The 21,349-nt window shown below is 48.4% G+C and overlaps 1 protein-coding gene across 1 annotated transcript in view; it reads left to right on the forward strand.

Moving 5' to 3' along the window:
• The first annotated feature begins 1,383 nt into the window (after positions 1-1,383).
• SEPTIN10 (septin 10) overlaps positions 1,384-21,349 on the forward strand; it is a 58,755-nt gene continuing 38,789 nt past the window's right edge. Inside the window, exon 1 of the mRNA XM_040425008.1 lies at positions 1,384-1,523. Coding sequence (XP_040280942.1) covers positions 1,491-1,523 — 33 coding nt within the window. The 5' untranslated portion in view covers positions 1,384-1,490. The remainder of the gene's footprint in view (positions 1,524-21,349) is intronic.

Consider the following 21,349-nt stretch of genomic DNA (forward strand, 5'->3'; position numbering starts at 1 on the left):
ATGACGTCATCCATATAGATCCCCCCCCGCCACTCACAGTAGTATACATTAATAAATCGGTGCAGCCGTGCAGGCTGCAGACAGTAACTTTAATTTTAGCACAGGCACAGCGCTCATCTCTTTACTAAAATACTACCTTACATTCAGCTCCTGCCTCCTCCCTCCACCCTCCAGTAACAAGTGCGGGCGGCAGCGCTCACTCACTGACGTCACGCGCCTGCGCCGCCTAGTGGGAGGAGCAGGCGTGTGACGTCAGTGAGTGAGCGCCGCCCCCACACTGCCTGCTGTTACTGGAGCCAGCCCACTGACAGCAAAAAAATTAAAATGGCTCTGGAGTCGGCAGCCCGGGCCCCCCTGCCAGCCGGGCCCGGTACAACTGGGCCAGCTGTACTGGCCTATCAGCGGCCCTGCATACACACCACCTCCGGAGATAAAGAAGTCCTCCACTTCCCTATCAGTTTGTCTATGGAGTGTGGGAGGAAACCCTCGTAAACACAGGGAGAACATACAAACTCCAAGCAGAAGTTGTCCTTGGTTGGATTTTATCCTAAGACCCCAGCGCTAACCACTGAGCCACCGTGCTGCCTTGTAGTGGTTCTGTGGCTGGTACTTTTACACTGCAGTTGGCACTGTTATGTAAACACGTTGGTAGCACTGCTATGAGAACACGCTGGTTGGCACTGTTATGAGGGCACTACGGCAGGGTGGGAGGTGGCACTGAGTTAGGTACTGGTATGGAGCCTTGTGACTAGCACTGTTATGTGGGCACTACCGCTGGGTGGGAGGTGGCACTGTGTCAGGTACTGTTATGGAGCCTTGTGACTAGCACTGTTATGAGGGCACTACCGCTGGGTGGGAGGTGGCACTGTGTCAGGTACTGGTATGGAGCCTTGTGACTAGCACTGTTATGAGGGCACTTGCACTGTGGCTGGCACAGTATTATACGAGCTATGCACTGCTGTAAAGGGGGCAGAACCGCTGTGTGTGGGGGCAATAAGAGGGCCTAACTATTGAGTGAGGGCATAACTACTGTGTGGGGGTACTAAGGGGACTGGACATGTATAGGAAGACATTGGTCATAGAACGTCACTGCTATTGTCCCTCCTTAGGAAAGCTGGGAGGTATGGGTTGGCACTGTTAAGGGGGGCACTGGCATAGTGTTGTGGCTGGCAATGACATGAGGTCTCTGTAGCGGGCAGAGTTATGGTGGCACTATGGCTGAAACTCTTGAGAGCCTGGCACAGTGTCTGGTATGGTCAGGGAGTACAGTGTGGCTGGTACTGCTATGGTTGGCACCGTTATCTGATGGGCACGTCCGGTGGCAGTCACGTAGAGAGCTCCCTGCTGCTAGCGGCAGCTGCCTACCTGGCTGTCCGGGCACAGTACGGCGGGGGGAGGGGCGTACAGTTGGGCTCGGGGCGGCGCTAGAGAGCCTGGCCAGTGCCCGGGAGTGTGACTGGGGCGGGCCTGTCAGCTCGGCTGTACGAGTTATGGACGCTTCGCCTGATCTCTCCCGGCATCTGGTAAGTGTGAGCCCGCAGCCTGCGGAGACCGGGTCCTCCCAACTAGCGCCATGTCTGCTGAACTTTACCCAGTGTCCGGCCGTGGACTTCAGTGTGGCACACCCAGCGGCAGTGCCAGGCCAGGGGGCAGCGTGACACACCCAGAATCCATGGACATGGGGGGTAGTGAGGGGAAGGAGCTGGGACATCTGTGGTGCTGTACAGGACTTGTGGGTAGTTTAGTCACTTGTAGTAGTTTACTCTTCACTGACAGCATTATACTGTGGGTGCCTTCCTGTTCCTACTGTACTATCTGAGAGATATATATGATCACTGCCAGTACAGTGATGATAGCATGCCTCCCAACTGTATAAAAGTGCCATACATGGCCAGTCTGATGTGTGCCCCTACAGTCATTATTCCCCCTGCACAGTACAGTAGTTGTGTCCTCTTAGTTCCCCCACACAGTAAATTGCCTCCATAGTGCTCCTACACAGTAAGGCCTCATGGACACGAACATATTTTCTTTCCGTGTCCGTTCCGTTTTTTTTTTGTTTGTTTTTTGCGGACTGTATGCGGAACCATTCATTTCAATGGGCCCGCAAAAAAAAAGGAAGGTACTCCGTGTGCATTCCGTTTCCATATTTCCGTTCCGCCCAAAAAATAGAACACATCCTATTATTGTCCGCATTACGGACAAGGATAGGACTGTTTTATTAGGGGCCAGCTGTTCCGTTCCGCAAAATACGGAATGCACACGGACGTCTTCCGCATTTTTTGCGGACCACAAAATACATACGGTCGTGTGCATGAGGCCTAATTATTCCCTCTTACTGCCCCCTGTACATTAGTTTTGTCCCCTTAGTGCCCCTACGCAGTAGTTATGCCATCTTAGTGCCCCCAAAAAGTAAAATGCCCCTTTAGTGCACTCACACAGTAGTTATGCCCCCACACAGTAGACCACTCCTATAGTAGGGCAGCACCGTGGCTCAGTGGTTAGCATGGAGTTTGTATGTTCTCCATGTTTGCGTGGGTTCCCTCCCACACTCCAAAGACGTAGTGATAGGGAACTTGGATTGTGAGCTCCTTTGCGGACAGTGTGATGATAATATCTGTATAGTGCTATGGAATATAGCAGCGTGTGTAAAATAAATAGTGCCTCCAGACAGTAAAATGACCGCATAGTGCCCACACACTAAAGTGCCCCTTCACGTCCCTACACAGTAAAATGCTCCGATAGTGCCCCCACACAGTAAATTGCCCCTTAGTGCCCCCCTTACAAAAATTTTGCCCCCTTAGTGTTAATAAAATAAGGCTACTTTCACACTAGCATTAATATTTTCTGGTATTGAGATCCGTCCTAGGGTCTCAATACTGGAAAAAAAAAAACGCTTCCGTTTTGTCCCCATTCATTGTCAATGGGGACAAAACGTAACTGAACAGAGTGCTCCGAAAGGCATTCCGTTCTCATACCGGAGAGCAAACCGCAGCATGCTTTCCGTCCTGAGATGCGGAGCAAGACGGATCCGTCATGACCCACAATGTAAGTCAATGGGGACGGATCCGTTTTCTCTGCCACAATCTGCCACAAAAGAAAACATATCCGTCCCCATTGACTTTCAGTGGAGTTCATGACGGATTCATCTTGTCTATGTTAAAGATAATACAACCGGATCCGTACATAACGGATGCAGACGGTTGTATTATCGGTAACGGGAGCGTTTTTGCTGAACCTTGACGGATCCAACAAAAACACTAGTGTGAAAGTAGCCTAAAAAAGTAATAGTCATCTGGCCCCATTCCCATGAATGGAGAACATCATGCTGTCCCTAGCAGCAGGCTTGACCAGGGTGTGATCCTTGGCCCGTCCGCTCTCTCATCTCCAGCTCAGCAGGCACAATGACCTCACCAGCTTCCTGCTTCACCATTCCATTCAACTGGACCTTCCTCCTGAGGACGCAGATACAATGGAGATTGGGACACACCACAGGACAGCCACTAATATACAGGACTGTCCCACTGGATTGTGGACTGTTTGAGGCAAAAGTGAGAAATATGGGATATTCAATGTCATCTCCCACTCCCCCCTATACAAAGCTTGTCCTTGGCATCACAGATCTACGTCCTAGCTCCATCATTGCTATTGGATGGCAATATTATTTGTGCACTGGTATTAAACTTGATGTCCAGCTGTTAAAAAACGTATGTAACATGAATAAGTCTTGCAGTGTGGTTCTGCCTGCATTGCAACCCTTGTTGTGCAATAGTCACAAGAAATTCAGCAAATTTGGATTTCTTATGACTGCCGTGCCATGGTCGTGGCAACTTCTGGGCAGCGACCTGATGCCATTTCCTTTTATTAGTTGCAGTGCCGGCAGCACTACATTGCAATTTTTGACCATGCAGTGGTGATGCCAGTTTGCGCGCCACATTGCCTGGCTGCAGTGGTCACATGCTGGTACAGTGCATTATCACTGTTAGGCCTCATGCACACGACCGTTCCGTGCAATGCATAGGCAACATCCGTGCAGCGGGCCGGACCCATTTATCTTGAATGGGTCCGTGGTCTGTCCGCACCGCAAAAAATAAAATGACATGTCATATTTATTTGCGGTGCAGAACAACGGAAAGAAACACCACGGAAGCACTCCGTAAGGCTTCCGGTGTTCTCTTCCGTGACTCAGTTTCGCATTTCTGGAATTGCAGACCCATTCAAGTGAATGGGTCCGCATCCGTGGTGCACACGCCCGGCGGCTGCGCATTGCCGACCCGCCGTTTGCGGGCCGCATTACGGCCGCCCAACGGCCCTGTGCACGAGGCCTTACCATGAAGATAGAGACCGATGGAGGGGGTGGGTAAAGGTCCGTTTACACGGGCAGACACAGCAGGCAATTATCAGGAATAAACCAATCGATAATTTCCTGCTCATCTGCATTTACATGCTCAATCACCTCCCCTGTATAGGGGTGAAGGATCTCTGCATCCACTCATCTCCATAGAGATCTGTTAAGTCACCGCTGCGGCTTGTGATTGGCTGCAGTGGTCACGTGTCCCTATGTCTAGGATGTTAATATCAGTGCAGTGGGGAGCTGAAGTGCCGGTCCACGAGCCACCCAGACAGGTTCCAGCGGCGGGGACCGGATGGGTAACATCACCAGTGCAGCTCAGCCACATCTGGAGCTCGGATTTAGTCTCGGATAACCCCTTTAGAGGGGTTGTCTGGTTTGCCGATATTGATGATCTGCCGGGGCTGTAGTCATCAAGTTGCACAAGTTATTAGGAGTGAAAGCTGTAATTACACCGCACCGCCGCTACAATGTCTATAGCGTGCAGATAAACATTGATGAGGATGCAGCGCTCGCACGAATGCTGTGGCCTCTTCAAACAACTGCTGGTCAAACCCCCGCCGATCCTGAGGACAGGTCATCAATATAACAGAACCAGATAACCCCTTTAACTGCCGTGTTTCTTCACTGAGAAACAATACCCCTCCAGCTACTACATGTTAAATAGCCTGGATGTATCTCAATCAGCAAAGGGTTATGGACTTTTACTGGTTGTTAGGTTAGTGCTGCATGCAGAATACGACACCAGCGTCTTGGGACAGTGCCTGGAATGATTAATGGGCGCCATTTTAAAGGCACACAAAGTCCGGTTGTAAGAACTGGTCAAAGTAGTATAAACGAGAGCAGCGAGATTGACGTGAAAAGGAAAGGTTCCACCGTGTTTCCACTACATCAGAGATCAGGATGACAAAACGGAGCAAAAATCCTAGTCTGCTATGTTTTCCTACGCTGAACATGTAAGTCTACCTTCACACTGGTGTTTTGGCTTTCCGTTTGTGAGATCCGTTCAGGGCTCTCACAAGCAGTGATGGTCAGTTCGCAGTGTTCGCCAGCGAACACATGCGGGCTGCCATCTTTAGTAAGGTAGACTCACCTGTCCGGCGATGCACAGGTAATCCCTTACCTGTGCCTGTGCCGCGAGCCGGTCTGAAATAAAATGTGGTCACCGGGAGCAGGCAGTTTCGAGAACAGCCGCCGGGGGCCTTCATCGGGCTGTTCTCGGAACTGCCTGCACCCGGTAACCGCATTTGATTTCAGACTGGCTCGCGGCATAGGCACAGGTAAGGGCTTACCTGTGCATCGCCGGACAGGTGAGTCTACCTTACTAAAGATGGCAGCCCGCATGTGTTCGCTGGCGAACACTGCGAACTGACCATCACTGCTCACAAGCGGTCCAAAATGGATCAGTTTTGCCCTAATGCATTCTGAATGGAAAAGGATCGGCTCAGAATGCTTCAGTTTTCCTCCGATCAGTCTCCATTCCGCTTTGGAGGCGGACACCAAAACGCTGCTTGCAGCTTTTTTCTGTCCGTCCTGGGATGTGGAGCGATATGGATCGGTTTTCTCTGGCACAATAGAAAACGGATCGGTCCTCCATTGACTTTCAATGGTGTTCATGACGGATCCGTCATGGCTATAGAAGACATAATACATCCGGATCCGTTCATGACGGATGCATGTATTATTGTAACGGATCCGTTTTTGCAGATCCATGACGGATCCGCCCAATACGCGAGTGTGAAAGTAGCCTAAATTACACACAGTACAGTGTATGCTGTAGTAATAAACCGTCACATACAGGCACATAACCCGCTCGTGTGGATCTGGTGACAGAGTTCCATCTTATCTGTTCCCTGGTTATACATTGCTCTGATACGGGAAACGTCCCGCCCAGCCTGCGGATTCTGCCCAGACACAGTCCTCTCTGTGCTCCCTCGCCTAAGGCCTTTCCTTCTTCATTCATTGTCTTGGTTTGTGCGCTGCGGCCCAGCTCCTACATAGCTGAGACGGCTGCACCCTTGTCACTTCTCCAAGTCCGCTGTGACTGATCCAGATTCCACTACCAGTATCCTTTTATTGCTTTACTGACTGAATGGGCCTTAGAGGAAAGTTGGCTAAGAAGCCTCGCTATAAAGTAAGTAAAGGGGGTGTGTAGTGTAAAAGACCCTTTTATTATCCCCCTCCCAGTCTGAAACCTGTATACATTAGCCAAATGGAAAGTTACAAAAATACATTGAAAATAAACATATACTCATCTAGCCCCTGTTCCCCTATGGCTCTTCTGGCTTCTTCAGACACATGCCGATGAGCGACGTCACCAGCTGTGCCCATCCGCTCCATTACTGGCATCTAATTACAGGGGTCTCCATAGACTGACTACAAGAATTAACAAATAAAAGATTAATCAGGCTACAATAATGACAAATAATACAAAATCGCATAAAATTAGCAGTGCATTGCATTCTGACGTGTGTCATTTTATACGCTACTAGTTATGTGGTTTTATGACATTTTACTACTGATGACCTATCCTGCAGTATCTGATCCTACACCTGAGACCCCTGACAATCAGCTGTTTGAGAAGACACCAGGGGTCCTGTGAGCGCCGCGGCCTTCTCCGTGCTCACCAAGCACAGGGCCGTACATTGTATAGCGGCTTTGCTTGGTATCGCGCCCCATTCACTATGAACGTGTCATAGAAGAAGCTGTGAGAAGGTCGCAGCACTACTGCAAGCGCTGTTGCCTTCTCAAACAGCTGATCAGCTGGGGTCCCGGGTGTCGGTCCCCACTGATCAGATAATGATGACCTATCCTGAGGATAGGTCATCAGTTATGTCTCAGAAAACAGCCAATTATCGTGTAAATTCTCGTTAAATCAAGCGAAACTGCCCGATTATCGAGCAGTGTAAAAGCAATGAACGACAGAGCGACAACCGACAATCGGTAGATTTCTCATTGGTTCAATAGTTTGTGTGGGCACAAAAATTGTCATTGGACATTGACGATTTCATACGTGTAAACAGGAAACGACTCATTCGTCGCTCAGTCGTACCAATCATCTACTCGTGTAGAGGTACCTATAGACTACTGCTTCCCCATACTATGACTGGAAGTAAGGCTACTTTCACACTAGCGTTCGGGGCTCCGCTTGTGAGCTCCGTTTGAAGGCTCTCACAAGCGGCCCCGAACGGATCCGTCCAGCCCTAATGCATTCTCAGTGGAGGCGGATCCGCTCAGAATGCATCAGTTTGGCACCGTTTGTCCTCCGCTCCGCTCAGCAGGCGGACCCCTGAACGCAGCTTGCAGCGTTCGGGTGTCCGCCTGGCCGTGCGGAGGCAAACGGATCCGTCCAGACTTACAATGTAAGTCAATGGGGACGGATCCGTTTGAAGTTGACACAATATGGCTCCATTTTCAAACGGATCCGTCCCCCATTGACTTTCAATGTAAAATCAAAACGGATCCGTTTGCATTATCATGAACAAAAAAAAATAAAAAAATTATTTTTTTTTTTTTTCATGGTAATGCAAACGGATCCGTTCTGAACGGATCTAAGCGTTTGCATTATAGGTGCGGATCCGTCTGTGCAGATACCAGACGGATCCACACCTAACGCAGGTGTGAAAGTAGGTAGCAACATTCTAAAAGTCTTCTTATCATTTGTCACCATCTTATCAGCCCCATCTTAGTAAAGTGACATAACTTTTGCGCCCTGACATAATTTCTAAAGGCGTGTCGTACAGGACAGTCGCCTCAAGTATGTGTGGTTCAAAGTACCTTACCCAGAAAACCTGATGATCACAAACTCCCATACAAGAACAGTCTGAATTGTTGGAGTTTCTCTGTATGCTTGGAAATATAGGAGTAACAATAAAGATGTTTGGGTTCATTTAGCAAACTGGTGTAAAGTAGAACTGGCTTAAGTTCTGGCCAAAGGAGTTGTCAAAAATGAAAGGTGTAATCTGATTGGTTGCTATGGGCAGTGATAAATGACCCCACTTGTTCATGTTACATGATGAATTATCATTCATATTAAGTGTATGTCATTAGGGGTGCACCGAAATGAAAATTCTGGTCCGAAACCGAAAATTCAGGATGCCCTTGACCGAAAACCGAAACCGAAACTGCCTTTTTGCCCAAATACTTTTAAAATACTTTTTTTTAAATGATTTTATTAATAATTCTTTTTCATGAATTTAATAAATCATATTATATAACATAATGGGGGGTGGATCTGTGGATGACGGACACTGTTATGGGGGGGATCTGTGGATGACGGACACTGTTATGGGGGGATCTGTGGATGACGGACACTGTTATGGGGGGGATCTGTGGATGACGGACACTGTTATGGGGGGATCTGTGGATGACGGACACTGTTATGGGGGGATCTGTGGATGACGGACACTGTTATGGGGGGGATCTGTGGATGACGGACACTGTTATGGGGGGGATCTGTGGATGACGGACACTGTTATGGGGGGATCTGTGGATGACGGACACTGTTATGGGGGGATCTGTGGATGACGGACACTGTTATGGGGGGATCTGTGGATGACGGACACTGTTATGGGGGGGATCTGTGGATGACGGACACTGTTATGGGGGGGATCTGTGGATGACGGACACTGTTATGGGGGGGATCTGTGGATGACGGACACTGTTATGGGGGGGATCTGTGGATGACGGACACTGTTACAGGGGGATCTGTGGCTGGCACTGTTACAGGGGGGGGGGATCTGTGGCTGGCACTGTTATATATGTGCCATCCACAGACCCTCCAGCCCATAACAGTGCCATCCGCAGACCCCCCCCCAGCCCATAACAGTGCCATCCGCAGACCCCCCCCAGCCCATAACAGTGCCATCCGCAGACCCCCCCCCAGCCCATAACAGTGCCATCCGCAGACCCCCCCAGCCCATAACAGTGACATCCACAGACCCCCCCCAGCCCATAACTGTGCCATCCACAGATCGCCCCCGCTGCCGCCAGTATACAAATATAAGATGTTATATTCATTTATTGGTTATTAAACATGCCCCCTCAGTCCTATTACTACCTTACATCCTAATCGCATCTGTAGAATTCAGGCAGCTCAAGCCAGGCGGCCGGCGCGTCTCTCACTGACGTCACTTGCCTGCGCCGCCGGCTTCATTCAGGCACATGACGAGAGTTACGCTGCCGCCCGCCTGGCCTGCCTGAATTCTACAAAAGCGATTAGGATGTAAGGTAGTAATAGGACTGAGGGGGCATGTTTAATAACCAATAAATGAATATGACATCTTATTTTAGTATACCGGAGCGGCGGGGAGGGGCTATACTACACTGACTGCACCGCCCCGCCGCTATTGCCAGCCCCCAGATCCTCCTCCCAGTCCCTCCCCGAGTCCCCACTCACTCCTACATCGCAGCTTGCGATGTAAAACGGCAAGCATTAAAACCCCATATTTTCTACCGATATGTACCAATATCGGCCGAAATGGATTAGGCCCATTTTCGGCCGCCGGAATTTCGGTGCACCCCTATATGTCATGATATCATTATTGTAGACCATGCTTAGGCTTCGTTCACATCACCATTCAGCCTTTCCGTTCTCCTGAACGGAAAGGACGGAGAAGGCACATAACTGAGCCGAACGGAGCCTAAGGACCCCATAGAGTATAATGGGGTCCGTTATGTTTCCGCTCAAAATCATCTTCTGAGCGGAGACAAAAGTCCTGCATGCACAACTTTTGTCTCACTTCAAAATCATCTTCTGAGCGGAAACCTAACGGACCCCATTATAGTCTATCGGGTCCTTAGGCTCCATTATGTGCCTTCTCCATCATTTCCCTTCTTTTACTCCAACGGAGCAGGAGAACGGAAAGGCTGAACAGTGATGTGAACGAAGCCTTATTTTAGTTGTTATTTGTATACAATGCATTCAGAAGATTTTCAGACCCTTTCATTGTTTCACATTTTGTTGTAGCCTTGTGCTAAAATAAAAAACAAACACTCAATACCCCATAATGATAAAGGGGTAACAGAATTTTAGTAAATGTATTAAACAGAAAAAACTAAAATTTTGCATGGACATAAGTAGACCCTTTGCTATGTCACTTGAAATTTTGGGGGCCCCCCTTTTCTATTGATAATTTTTGAGATGTTTCTACACATTGTTTGGAGTCCACCTGTGGTAAATTCAGTTGGGGACATGATTTGGAAATACACAGCCCTGTCTAATATAAGGTATCACAGCTGACAATGCATATCAGAGAAAAAAACCAAGCCACCAGGAAGAAAGAACTGCTTATAGAGTTCTAAGACAGGATTGTGTGGGGCCACAGGTCTGGAGAAGGGTACATAAACTTCTGTTGCACTGAAAGTTCCTAAAAGCAAAGTGACCTCTATTATTCTTAAATGGAGAAAGTTTGGAATAACTAGAACTCTTCTTAGAGCGGGCCACCCAACCAAATAAATAATCAAGATAGAAGGGCCTTGGTAAGAGAGGTAACCAGAGGTCGCGCTACATTTTTTCTGGAAGAGTAAAAATACTCCTCTTACCATTTTTGAGGAGTATTTTTAGCCGATGAGGAGTACGAAAGTTACAGTAATTCAAATAGTTAATACGAAGGCCTACGTAAGATTAAAGGGGTTCTGCACTTTCATTTAACTGATGATCTATCCTCTGGATAGATCATCAGCTTCTGATCGGCGGGGGTCCGACACCCGGGACCCCCACCGATCAGCTGTTTCAGAAGGCAGCGGCGCTCCAGCAGCGCCGCGGCCTTCTCACTGTTTACGGCCGGGCCGCCGGCCCACTGACGTCACGACTAGTATCAACTAGCGTGGGCGGGGCTAAGCTCTGTTCACTTGAATGGAGCTTAGCCCCGCCCACGCTAGTTGATACTAGTCGTGACGTCAGTGGGCCGGCGGCCCGGCCGTAAACAGTGAGAAGGCCGCGGCGCTGCTGGAGCACCGCTGCCTTCTGAAACAGCTGATCGGCGGGGGTCCCGGGTGCAGAACCCCTTTAAGGGTTTGCTATTTATGCAGGGAAACCATTACTAGTATTCTAGAACTGTCGTCCATGCATAAATAGCAAATTTTGACAATTTTAAATTTAGCGGACATCATATACTAAACATAAGACCACTGCCACCTAAACAGTGCCACCAGTTTTTGCTGGTATAGACGCGAACAGTAGACTCCTTATTACAGTCATTCCTCCAACGCCTAAAGCTGGGGACACTGTTACATGAGAGCTTCCCCCTCTGCAGTGGTCTCAGATTGTAGTTAACTGCTTTTTGATAGAAAATGGACATACTGCTATTGAAAACTATTAACTGCCTGAATAAGGTACGTTAAAAATAACTTTATTGTGTTCTTTTATAAAAATAAATGGTTCTCCACCAAATCTGGCGATCAGGCTAGTAGTGTGAACTGGTGTATAAAGGATATTTATAAATACTTCCTCCTCAACTCACACCAGAGTGAGTATTTATAAATATCCTTTATACACCAGTTCACACTACTAGCCTGATCGCCAGATTTGGTGGAGAACCGATTTTTTAAAATAAAAACACAATAAAGTTGTTTTTAACGTACCTTATTCAGGCAGTTAATAGTGGTCTCCGATTGGATGCTAATGCTACGTAGTCTTAGGGTGGCACAGAGAGCTCTGCAGAGTCAGGTTGGCACAGTATGAGGCTATGTAGGCTTAGGGTGGCACAGAGAGCTCTGCAGGGTCAGGTTGGCACAGTATGAGGCTATGTAGGCTTAGTGTGGCACAGAGAGCTCTGCAGGCTCAGGTTGGCACAGTATGAGGCTATGTAGGCTTAGGGTAGCACAGGGCACAGTCTATATTAGGCCTATTTCACACAACCGTTTATTTTTTTTCCATTTGCGGGACGTTTTTTGCGTTCCGTATACGGTCATTCATTCCAATGGTTCCGCAAAAAAAACGGAATGTACTCCGTATGCATTCTGTATTTCCGTTTTTCTGTTCCGTTGAAACATAGAACATGTCCTATTATTGCCCGCAAATCACGTTCCGTGGCTCCATTCAAGTCAATGGGTCCGCAAAAAAACCGGAACACATACGGAATGTACTTCGTATGTGTTCTGTATCCGTATATTTTTGCGGAACCATGCATTGAAAATGTTATGCCCAGCCCAATTTTTTCAATGTAATTACTGTATACTGTATATGCCATACGGAAAAACAGACCAGAAACGCAACGAAAACAAAAAAAATGGAACAACGGATCCGTGAAAAACGGACCGCAAAATACTGAAAAAGCCATACGGTCTTGTGAAAGAGGCCTTAAATGGCACTGACTGGTGGCTGAGACGGCTGGCACTGACTGGTGGTGCTAAGACTGCTGGCAGCAACTGGTGGCTGAGACTGCTAGCAGCGACTGGTGGCTTAGACTGCTAGCAGCGACTGGTGGCTGAGACTGCTGGCATTAACTGGTGGCTGAGACTGCTGGCACTAACTGGGGGCTGAGACTGCTGGCACTAACTGGTGACTGAGACTGCTGGCACTAACTGGTGGCTGAGACTGCTGGCACTGTGACTGGTGATGAGGCTGGTGGCACTGACTGATGGCTGAGACGGCTGGCACTGACTGGTGGCTGAGACTGCTGGACCTAACTGGTGGATGAGACTGCTGGCACTGTTACTGGTTGCTGTGGCACTGACTGATGGCTGAGACTGATGATGTGGCTGGTGGCACTGACTGATGGCTGAAACAGCAGGCACTGACTGGTGGCTGAGACTGCTGGCACTGTGACTGGTGGCTGGTGGCACTGTGACTGGTGGCTCTGACTGATGGCTGAGACGGCTGGCGCTGACTGGTGGCTGAGACTGCTGGCACTGTGACTGATGGCACTGTGACTGATGGCTGGTACTGTGACTGGAGACTGTGGCTGGTGGCACTGACTGATGGCTGAGACTGCTGGCAGCGGCTGCTGTCTGTTGCTGAGAGTGCTGGGACTGTGTGGCTGTGTGATGCACGAACAGTAATGGCGGCGCTCCGATGTGGAGAACACACCATAACCTGCGAACGGCGGCGATTAGCCTGGCCGTCACGCAGGTGCAGGCGGCGTGCGGAGCGTCGTATGATGATTGGTCGCTGCGCTGTGCGTGCTGGTGTGGGCGGCGCGGTTGCGTGTGGGGCGGCGGTGATTGGGCGGCACGTGCACAGTTCAATTATCGCAACACACGCACAGACACGCAGCCGTGAGCATGCACACAGGGCTTTTATTATAGTAGATATGTATCCTCTATAATAAAGTCCCTGTGTGCGTGTGCGACCGTGCGTGTGTGACGATTAGTTAAGTGCGCATGCGCGGCGGCCAATCAACACACGGCACTCCGCACGCACCGCCCACCCCTGCGCATCGGCCCGCTGCTGTGCCCAGCTCCACCGTGCCTCTTCCAACCCCTCCGGCTTCCTCTGCAGCTGACTGACACCCCGGGATCTGGGCCAAACAACCGCCGCCTGCCACAACGTATTCTACACCGACACCCTTACGCACTGCCCACACCTGCGCACCAGGCAGAGAGTGGCCCGTACCTGCTGCAGCATTGCATCCTGGAGTTCATAGAACTCCCAAAGAGCCTGGGAGGACAAAGATGGGAGCACTGGGGATGGGGACCTCCGATTCTGGACCCCGGGTATCTGTCAGCACAGGGGGCACATGTTAGTCCCCGCAGCGGCCGCATCCTACTCGCTCCTATCTCACCCTAACCCCGCCCACCAAAGTCAGGAAATGGCCGCACAGTAGCAAGTGAGGGAAGCTATCACAGGCAGAGAGCATTACACACGTATTACACTCCAACCCCCATCATTACACTACAGCCCTCATTGGAGTGTAATGTGTGTAATGATGGGGGTTGGAGTGTAATATGTGTGTAATGATGGGGGTTGGAGTGTAATATGTGTGTAATGATGGGGGTTGGAGTGTAATATGTGTGTAATGATGGGGATCCTGGGATGTAAGGCGTCTGCAGATGAAGCTGGAGGGGGAGGAGGAGTCACGGGCGGTGTGTGGATCGCTGTGTGCTGATAGGTCCCCGTGCCACGCATGCCCAGTATAACAAACGGCACACACACACGGACACAGGGCACTCACACAGGGATTTTATTATGTAGGATTACACTCCAGCCCCCATCACATAAAATCCCTGTGTGAGGGACCCATCAGCATCATTATACCCCCATCATTATACACTCCAACCCCCATCATTACACACATATTACACTCCAATGAGGGCTGTAGTGTAATGATGGGGGTTGGAGTGTAATATGTGTACAATGATGGGGGTTGGAGTATAATATGATGGAGGTTGGAGTGTAATATGTATACAGTACAATGTATTTCCTCCTGTATCCCCCTCTATCTCTACAATATATTCCCTGTAGCCCCCTCCCTAACTCTCTCTAATGTCATGGCCGGAGTGTACAGATGTAGTCAGAGTAATAGGGGGAGGAAGGGGGCAGGGAAGTTTCCCTGCGTCAGCTGCCTGCAGCTCGGGATGACAGGGGACGGCACATAGGGATCGATGTGGCCTTTCACCTCCACTCACAGAGACTGCCCCCGGACGCACATGTATGGGCGCTGCAGGCGGTGTCCGTACGTGCGTGCCGATTGGCCAGCGCGCCGCGCATGTGCACTTAACAAATCGTCGCGCACGCACAGAGATTTTATTATATAGGATAGTGTACATAGTGTGATAATGTACTGTATATACTGTTATAGTGTACATAGTGATACAGTATACGGTATATAGTGTGATAGTGTCATGGACTATAGTGCACATTGTTTAATAGTGTACGGTATATAGTGGGACAGTGATGCTTTTCCTTGGTCACTACTGTCTGTGTGTGAACCCGACACTAACGCTCATGCAGCCTCCTGTTCCATGGTGCTTGCAGCCTCCTCTCTTCTCCCCTGTTATTTCCAGGACTTGCATTGGCAATGAGAGTAGGGGTATCTGTAAGTCAGACATGCTGTGACATCTGTGTATCAGCCAGGAGGCATGTGCTGGGCCCCGCACCGGGTACACAGGCACATCACAGTCTGCTGCACCTATAAGCTGCTCCTCCTTTATTTTTATGGCTATGGGACAATAGAATGACCTGCCCTGAGGGTCTCCCTCCCGTGTCCTCGCTGTCTTGCAGCTGGCGGTCAGACCCAAGTCTGAGGTTGGTGTTGCTTGCTGCTGGTCTCCTGTTGGCGTGTCTAGCGCTGAGACCCTCGCTGACTTCTATAAGCAGGAATCTGAAGCGCTCAGCCATTTTTCCTCACTAGTGAAGACGGTCCCCTAGACCTTCTATTGAGGCCGTCTTCAGTACCGCACTCAGCAGGGAGGAGAGACGGCGCTCGGGTGAGCGCTGCAGACTCATCACTATAGGGAAAAACCAGGCGCTTAGATCCGGGACCCCCACTAAGTTTCACTACACAGCAAGGCCACTTACCCCGCCAGCGAGGATCGTGCGCCTGCTTCCTTACTTCAGAGCAGTGTGCCATAAGCTTCGGCAGCCCGCTCAAACTGACCAATCACTAAGCTCCTTACTGTAAGGAGCTTTGTTATTGGTTGTTTCAAGCAGCAGCAGCAGCATCGGTGCGCTGCCCTTGCCGTTCACAGCGCTTACTGCGCTGATGAATGGCAGGGGAAAGTCTAAGGTGTATTGGTACGCCTTAGACTTTTTCCAGGGAGTAAAATGGCCTGAACAGTCGTCTATGACTCTTGTACAGGTGTTATTGCGACCTCTGGAGGTAACCAAGAACCCAATGGTCACTCTGGCTGAGCTCCAAAGATCCTGTGTGCAGATGGGAGAAACTTCCAGAAGGGCAACCATCACTGCAGCAGTCCACCAATCTGGGCTTTATGGCAGGGTGGCCAGTGGCTTAGTAAAAGACACATGAAAGCCTACCTGGAGTTTACAAAAAATCACCTAAAGGACTCTCAGACTGAGAAAGAAGATTCTCTGGTCTGATGAAACCAAGATGGAACTTTGTGATCTCAATTCTAGGCATCATGTCTAGAGGAAATCAGACACTACTTATCACCTGCCCAATACCGTCCTTACAGTGAAGCACGGTGGTGGAGACAGGGAGACTGGTCAGGGTTGAGGGAAACCTGAATGGAGCAATGTACAGAAATATTCTTAATGAAAATCCAGAGTGCCCTGAAACTCAGACTGGGCCAAAGGTTCACCTTTCAAAAAGACAATGACCCTAAGCACACTGCCAAGACAACATAGGAGTGGCATGGGGACAACTCTATGAATGTCCTTTAGGGGCCCAGCCAGAGTCCTGACCTGAACCTAATCTAACATCTCTGGAGAGACCTAAAAATGGCTGTCCACCAACGGTCCCATCAAACCTGACAGAGCTTGAGAGCATCTGTAGAGAAGGATGGCAGAAAATCCCCAAATACAAGTGTGCAAACTTAGTGGCATCATACTCAAGTAGACTGGAGGCTGTAATCGCTGCCAAAGGTGCTTCAACTAAGTAGTGAACAAAAGGTCTGAATACTTTATGTATAGTTTTTCCTTTTTAATAACTTAACAAAAATTTCTAACATTCCGTTTTCACTTTCTTAGGGTCCATTCACGTCTGCAAAATGGGTCCGCATCCGTTCCGCAATTTTGCGGAACAGGTGCGGACCCATTCATTTTCAATGGGGACGGAATGTGCTGTCCGCATTTGCGGATCCGCACTTCCGTTCCGCCAAAAAATGAACATGTCCTATTCTTGTCCGCAATTGCGGACAAGAAAAGGCATTTTCTATGAGAGTGCCGGCGATCTGCGGTCCGCAAAATGTGGAAAGCACATTGCCGGTGTCCGTGTTTTGCGGATCTGCAAATCACATATGGACGTGTGAATGGACCCTTAATTAGGGATTATTTAATGCAGGATGATGAGAGAAAACTTGAGTTTTTTTATGTTCGCTACAACATTAGAAAATGTGAAAAAAGTGAAAGGGTCTAAAGACTTTCCAAATACACTGTACGCCGATCAGCCATAACATTAAAACCCTCCCCCCTGGTTCACTGGTTGTCCTTCTTTGGACTGTTTTTGGTGGGCACTAACCACTGCACAATGGGAACACCCCACAAGACCTGTCATTTTGCCATCAGAATCTGTCTCTTGTCACAGTCACTCAGATTCTCATTGATGTTATAGCTGATCGGTCCATTCAACAGCACAACAGCGGGACAATCTAGTTTTCATATCTGAAGTGCCCACGATACTAGGGTACAGTATTGCAATGTATGGGCTCCGATGAGCCGAAGTTAGTGTTTCACGAAGTCGCTCATGACTTCGTTGAATAACATCAGTAGTTCATTTTTAAAGTGGAAAACCACTTTAACACTTGAGACTGAACTCTGATTCGGTTCCGAGGTACCCGAATTCGGTTTCAAGTGTTAAAGTGGTTTTCCACTTTAAAAATCAACTACCGAAGTTATTCAAGGAATTCTTGAGCGACTTTGTGAATAACTTTCTTCGGCTCATCGGAGCCCATACATTCTAATACTGTGCGTAGACCGATCTCCGAACAGTATTATTCCAAAGTTTTGAACGAAGCGACTTCGGATTAATCATCCTCACTTTGCTCAACTCTAATTATGACCATCCAGCTGTTTTCCCAGGCAATAATAGCTGATCACAAAGTCAGTAGGTGAAACTGGGATAAAACTGTGAAGATAAGAAGCAGGATTATATAAAATAAGATCTGTTCAGCGCAAAGTATGTGACAGCCAGGGGCGTAGCTATAGGGGGTGCAGAGCTAGCAGTCTCTCCCGGGCCCAAAAACCTTTGTGCCACATAAGACACTGGCATTATAGAAAGTGCATGCTGGTCAATTTACACCTCTGGCTGGAGGGAAGGGGTTAGGTTAAGAATTTGGCATGAGGGGGTGCCCTTTCAATGTTTGCCTCAGGCAGCAGGAAGGATATGGGCTCCCCTGCCCCTTTCCAACAAGCACTCATGGACGGGGGCCCAAGCTGAACTATTGCACCAGGGCCCATGAGCTTTTAGCTACACCCCTGGTGACAGCAGAAGCTGTAGATGCAGTAACGGGACACACACTCTAACGTGATAGAGGCATTTTCACAGGAAGCCAGCTTACCTCTCCATGCATTTCCTGTAAGCGGGGGGGGGGGGGGGGGGGGGGGGGGGGGGTTGCTGCAGGAATGTCTGAAAACTGCCACAAGTGAAAAGATGCACAGACTGCATGCAGGTGTTATACAGGTCTGATAGTGCTGCACAAGATAGGATAAGATAACCAACTGATAGCTGGGACCCCTACCAATTCTGCAGACGAGAGTCCAGTTTCCCCATCCTGATGGAGCAGCAGGTCGACCATAGGCCCTGCAGCTTCATTCATTCCCTATGGGACTGTTGGAGATAGCCAAGTACATTGTTTGGCTATTTCTGGCGGTCCCATAGAGAATGAATGGAATGACAGGGTGCATGCTCAACCTGCTGCTTTATCAGGACTGGGTTTTCGGGATCTGCAGGGGTCTCAGCAGTCGGACCCCACCAATCAGTTAGCTCTTAACTATCCTGTGGATTGGGGAATATTTGAAAACTTGGCACAACCCCTTTTAGTTTATGAATAAAGGGTTGAATGACCATGTAATTTGCCTTCTTCTACTATTTAAAATTAGTATTTTCAAACCATGGCTTTTATGATGAGATCTATGGACAACCTAATGTCTACAGAAGATCCATTGGTTCTCCAGTAATTTGTCAGAGTTGTCTATTCAAACTAGTTAACAGAGAAGGTCTCCTACTGGGGACCTCTTCTCTTGGCCATAGTGGAGGGGCTACAAACAGCTTTTCTTGCTCTGGAAGACTTTCCCTGTCCTCCATAACACAGACAGTCCATTTGTATGAATGGGAACTATGTAATACTGCATTTCCCCTCTGGTGGCACTGCAGGGAAATCGAACTGCCAATGATTACAGGTGATTGCTGGGGTCTCAGCAAGAGGGCAAGCTTTTGATCCGTTTATTGTCAAGAGAACCTTCTAAGAAGCAGGCATTGCTTCAGTTGGAGTTTTAAAGATTCCTTCATTTGGAGGTTTAATGTCTAGCTGAAATCTTTGGTCAGATTTAGTGGACACATTTCAGTTTACAAATTTGACATAGATTAGGATTTTTGTAAAATTTCCTTGTGTAAGGATGCCTGGTGTAATAATACTAGACTATTTACTGTAAAAGCTATAGTTCAATATGTAGCCTGCAACTTATGAGGTAAGGATTCATGACACAGCAGCATATATCTCACTGACAAAAAAAAGTGCAAATGGCCGATGCCTGGCAGTATTCTCTGGGTTTGAGGATTTGGGATAAGTGCTGCAGGAGACTCAGCTAGAGTGATATGACGTCGTTCTGTATGGATCTCTGTCATTGTAGTGTCTGTAAAATCTCAGAAGGGGGGGGGGGGGGGGGGGAGTTTCATCCGGCTCTTCTTAGTTCCAGAGCCACTCCTTATATGTGGAATTCCTTCCTTACAGTAATGCTTTCCATATGTGCCATTCCCAGTCCTGAACTTAGTGACATAAGAATGTGGGCTGTTCCATACTTCCCAGCTTCCTTGCTACACCGCACAAAAGGGGTGGCTGCTGGGAAAACTTTTAGTTTGTACTTTATGTTACATTATAGTGAAAGAATTGTACACTTCTACCATTAATAATGTGATACCAGAGGGAATGCTTGAAAGAAAAAGGTAAAACGTCCTGTTTATTGTATATAGACAGTATTTTTACACGGTAGAGTGCTTTATTGCAGCTACAGACTGTGGCCAGAATATTTTCTATTAGGGATGCTGCTTATAGAAAGTCGCAGGGCCAGATTTATCATTACACTTACATCTTACTCCACTTTTACATATGTCCAAAGTCAGATTTATTAATGGTCCTTTAATACTGTGATAAATGTGGTTTGACGGTAGCAGTTTATCCTTTAGTAAGCGGCTTTACAAAAGTCGAAAAAGTTGCATGTTCTATTAAAAAGTTGCATAAGATAAGCATAGTCTTCACTGGAGTGAAATTGCGCCATTTTTTGCGACTTTTTAAATTGTTGCAATAGTAAATCTGTCTAGAGATTCATTTACATAAGAAAACCCGCCCACTTTCAGAAAACTGGCAAGCATAGCGCAGAGCCAATAAAAGTCACACATTTTCTGCGCAGTTTTAGCGATTGCGCAAAAATTTTGGACTTTTTCACTCCATTATTTTGCCTTGAGTTAATGATAAATCTGGCCCTATAAGGACCTATTCCATATATTCTACAATAATGACAAACATTTGTCCTACACTTTTCTCACAGGGACTCATAGTGCAGGGATAGTGGAGACTCCCTGGAAAGTCAGTGGCTGCTATATAGGTGCTGACCCTCAACACACACTAGGGTCAGCTTTCCTGTTTGTATATTTTTGGAGTGTGTATGCAGATGTTGTGTCTGGTCGGATTCAAATCCAGGACCCCAGCGCTGCAAGGCACTAGTGCCAACCACCGAGCCACCATGCTGAGTATTGTAGACCTTAGACCAGGGCTTGACAAATTTTCTTGGAATCTAGGAGCCAGCTAAAAAAGTTAGGAGCCAGGCGGAGCCGCGTCATAAAGCCCCCAGTAGATGCCCCTATAGTGCTCCCCTCCCCCCACTTCTCCATAGAGCCCCCCAATAATGCATGCCATTACATAGGGCCCCCAGTAGATGCCCCCATAGTGCTCCTTCCCCTCTTCTCCATAGTGCCCCCCATAATGTGCCAGTATATAGGGCCCCCATAGTGCCCCCCATAATGTGTCAGTATATAAGGCCCCCATAGTGCTTTCCCTCTTCACAGTGCCCCCCCATATTGTGCCAGTATATAGGGCCCCATAGTACTTCCCCTCTTCTACATAGTACCCCTCCATATTGTGCCAGTATATAGGGCCCCCACCCCCCTTCTTGCCACAGTATACTATAAATATTAAAAACAATAAACTCATATACTTACCTTA

Source organism: Bufo bufo, chromosome 3, assembly GCF_905171765.1.
Source record: "Bufo bufo chromosome 3, aBufBuf1.1, whole genome shotgun sequence".
Classification (NCBI taxonomy): Eukaryota; Metazoa; Chordata; class Amphibia; order Anura; family Bufonidae; genus Bufo; species Bufo bufo.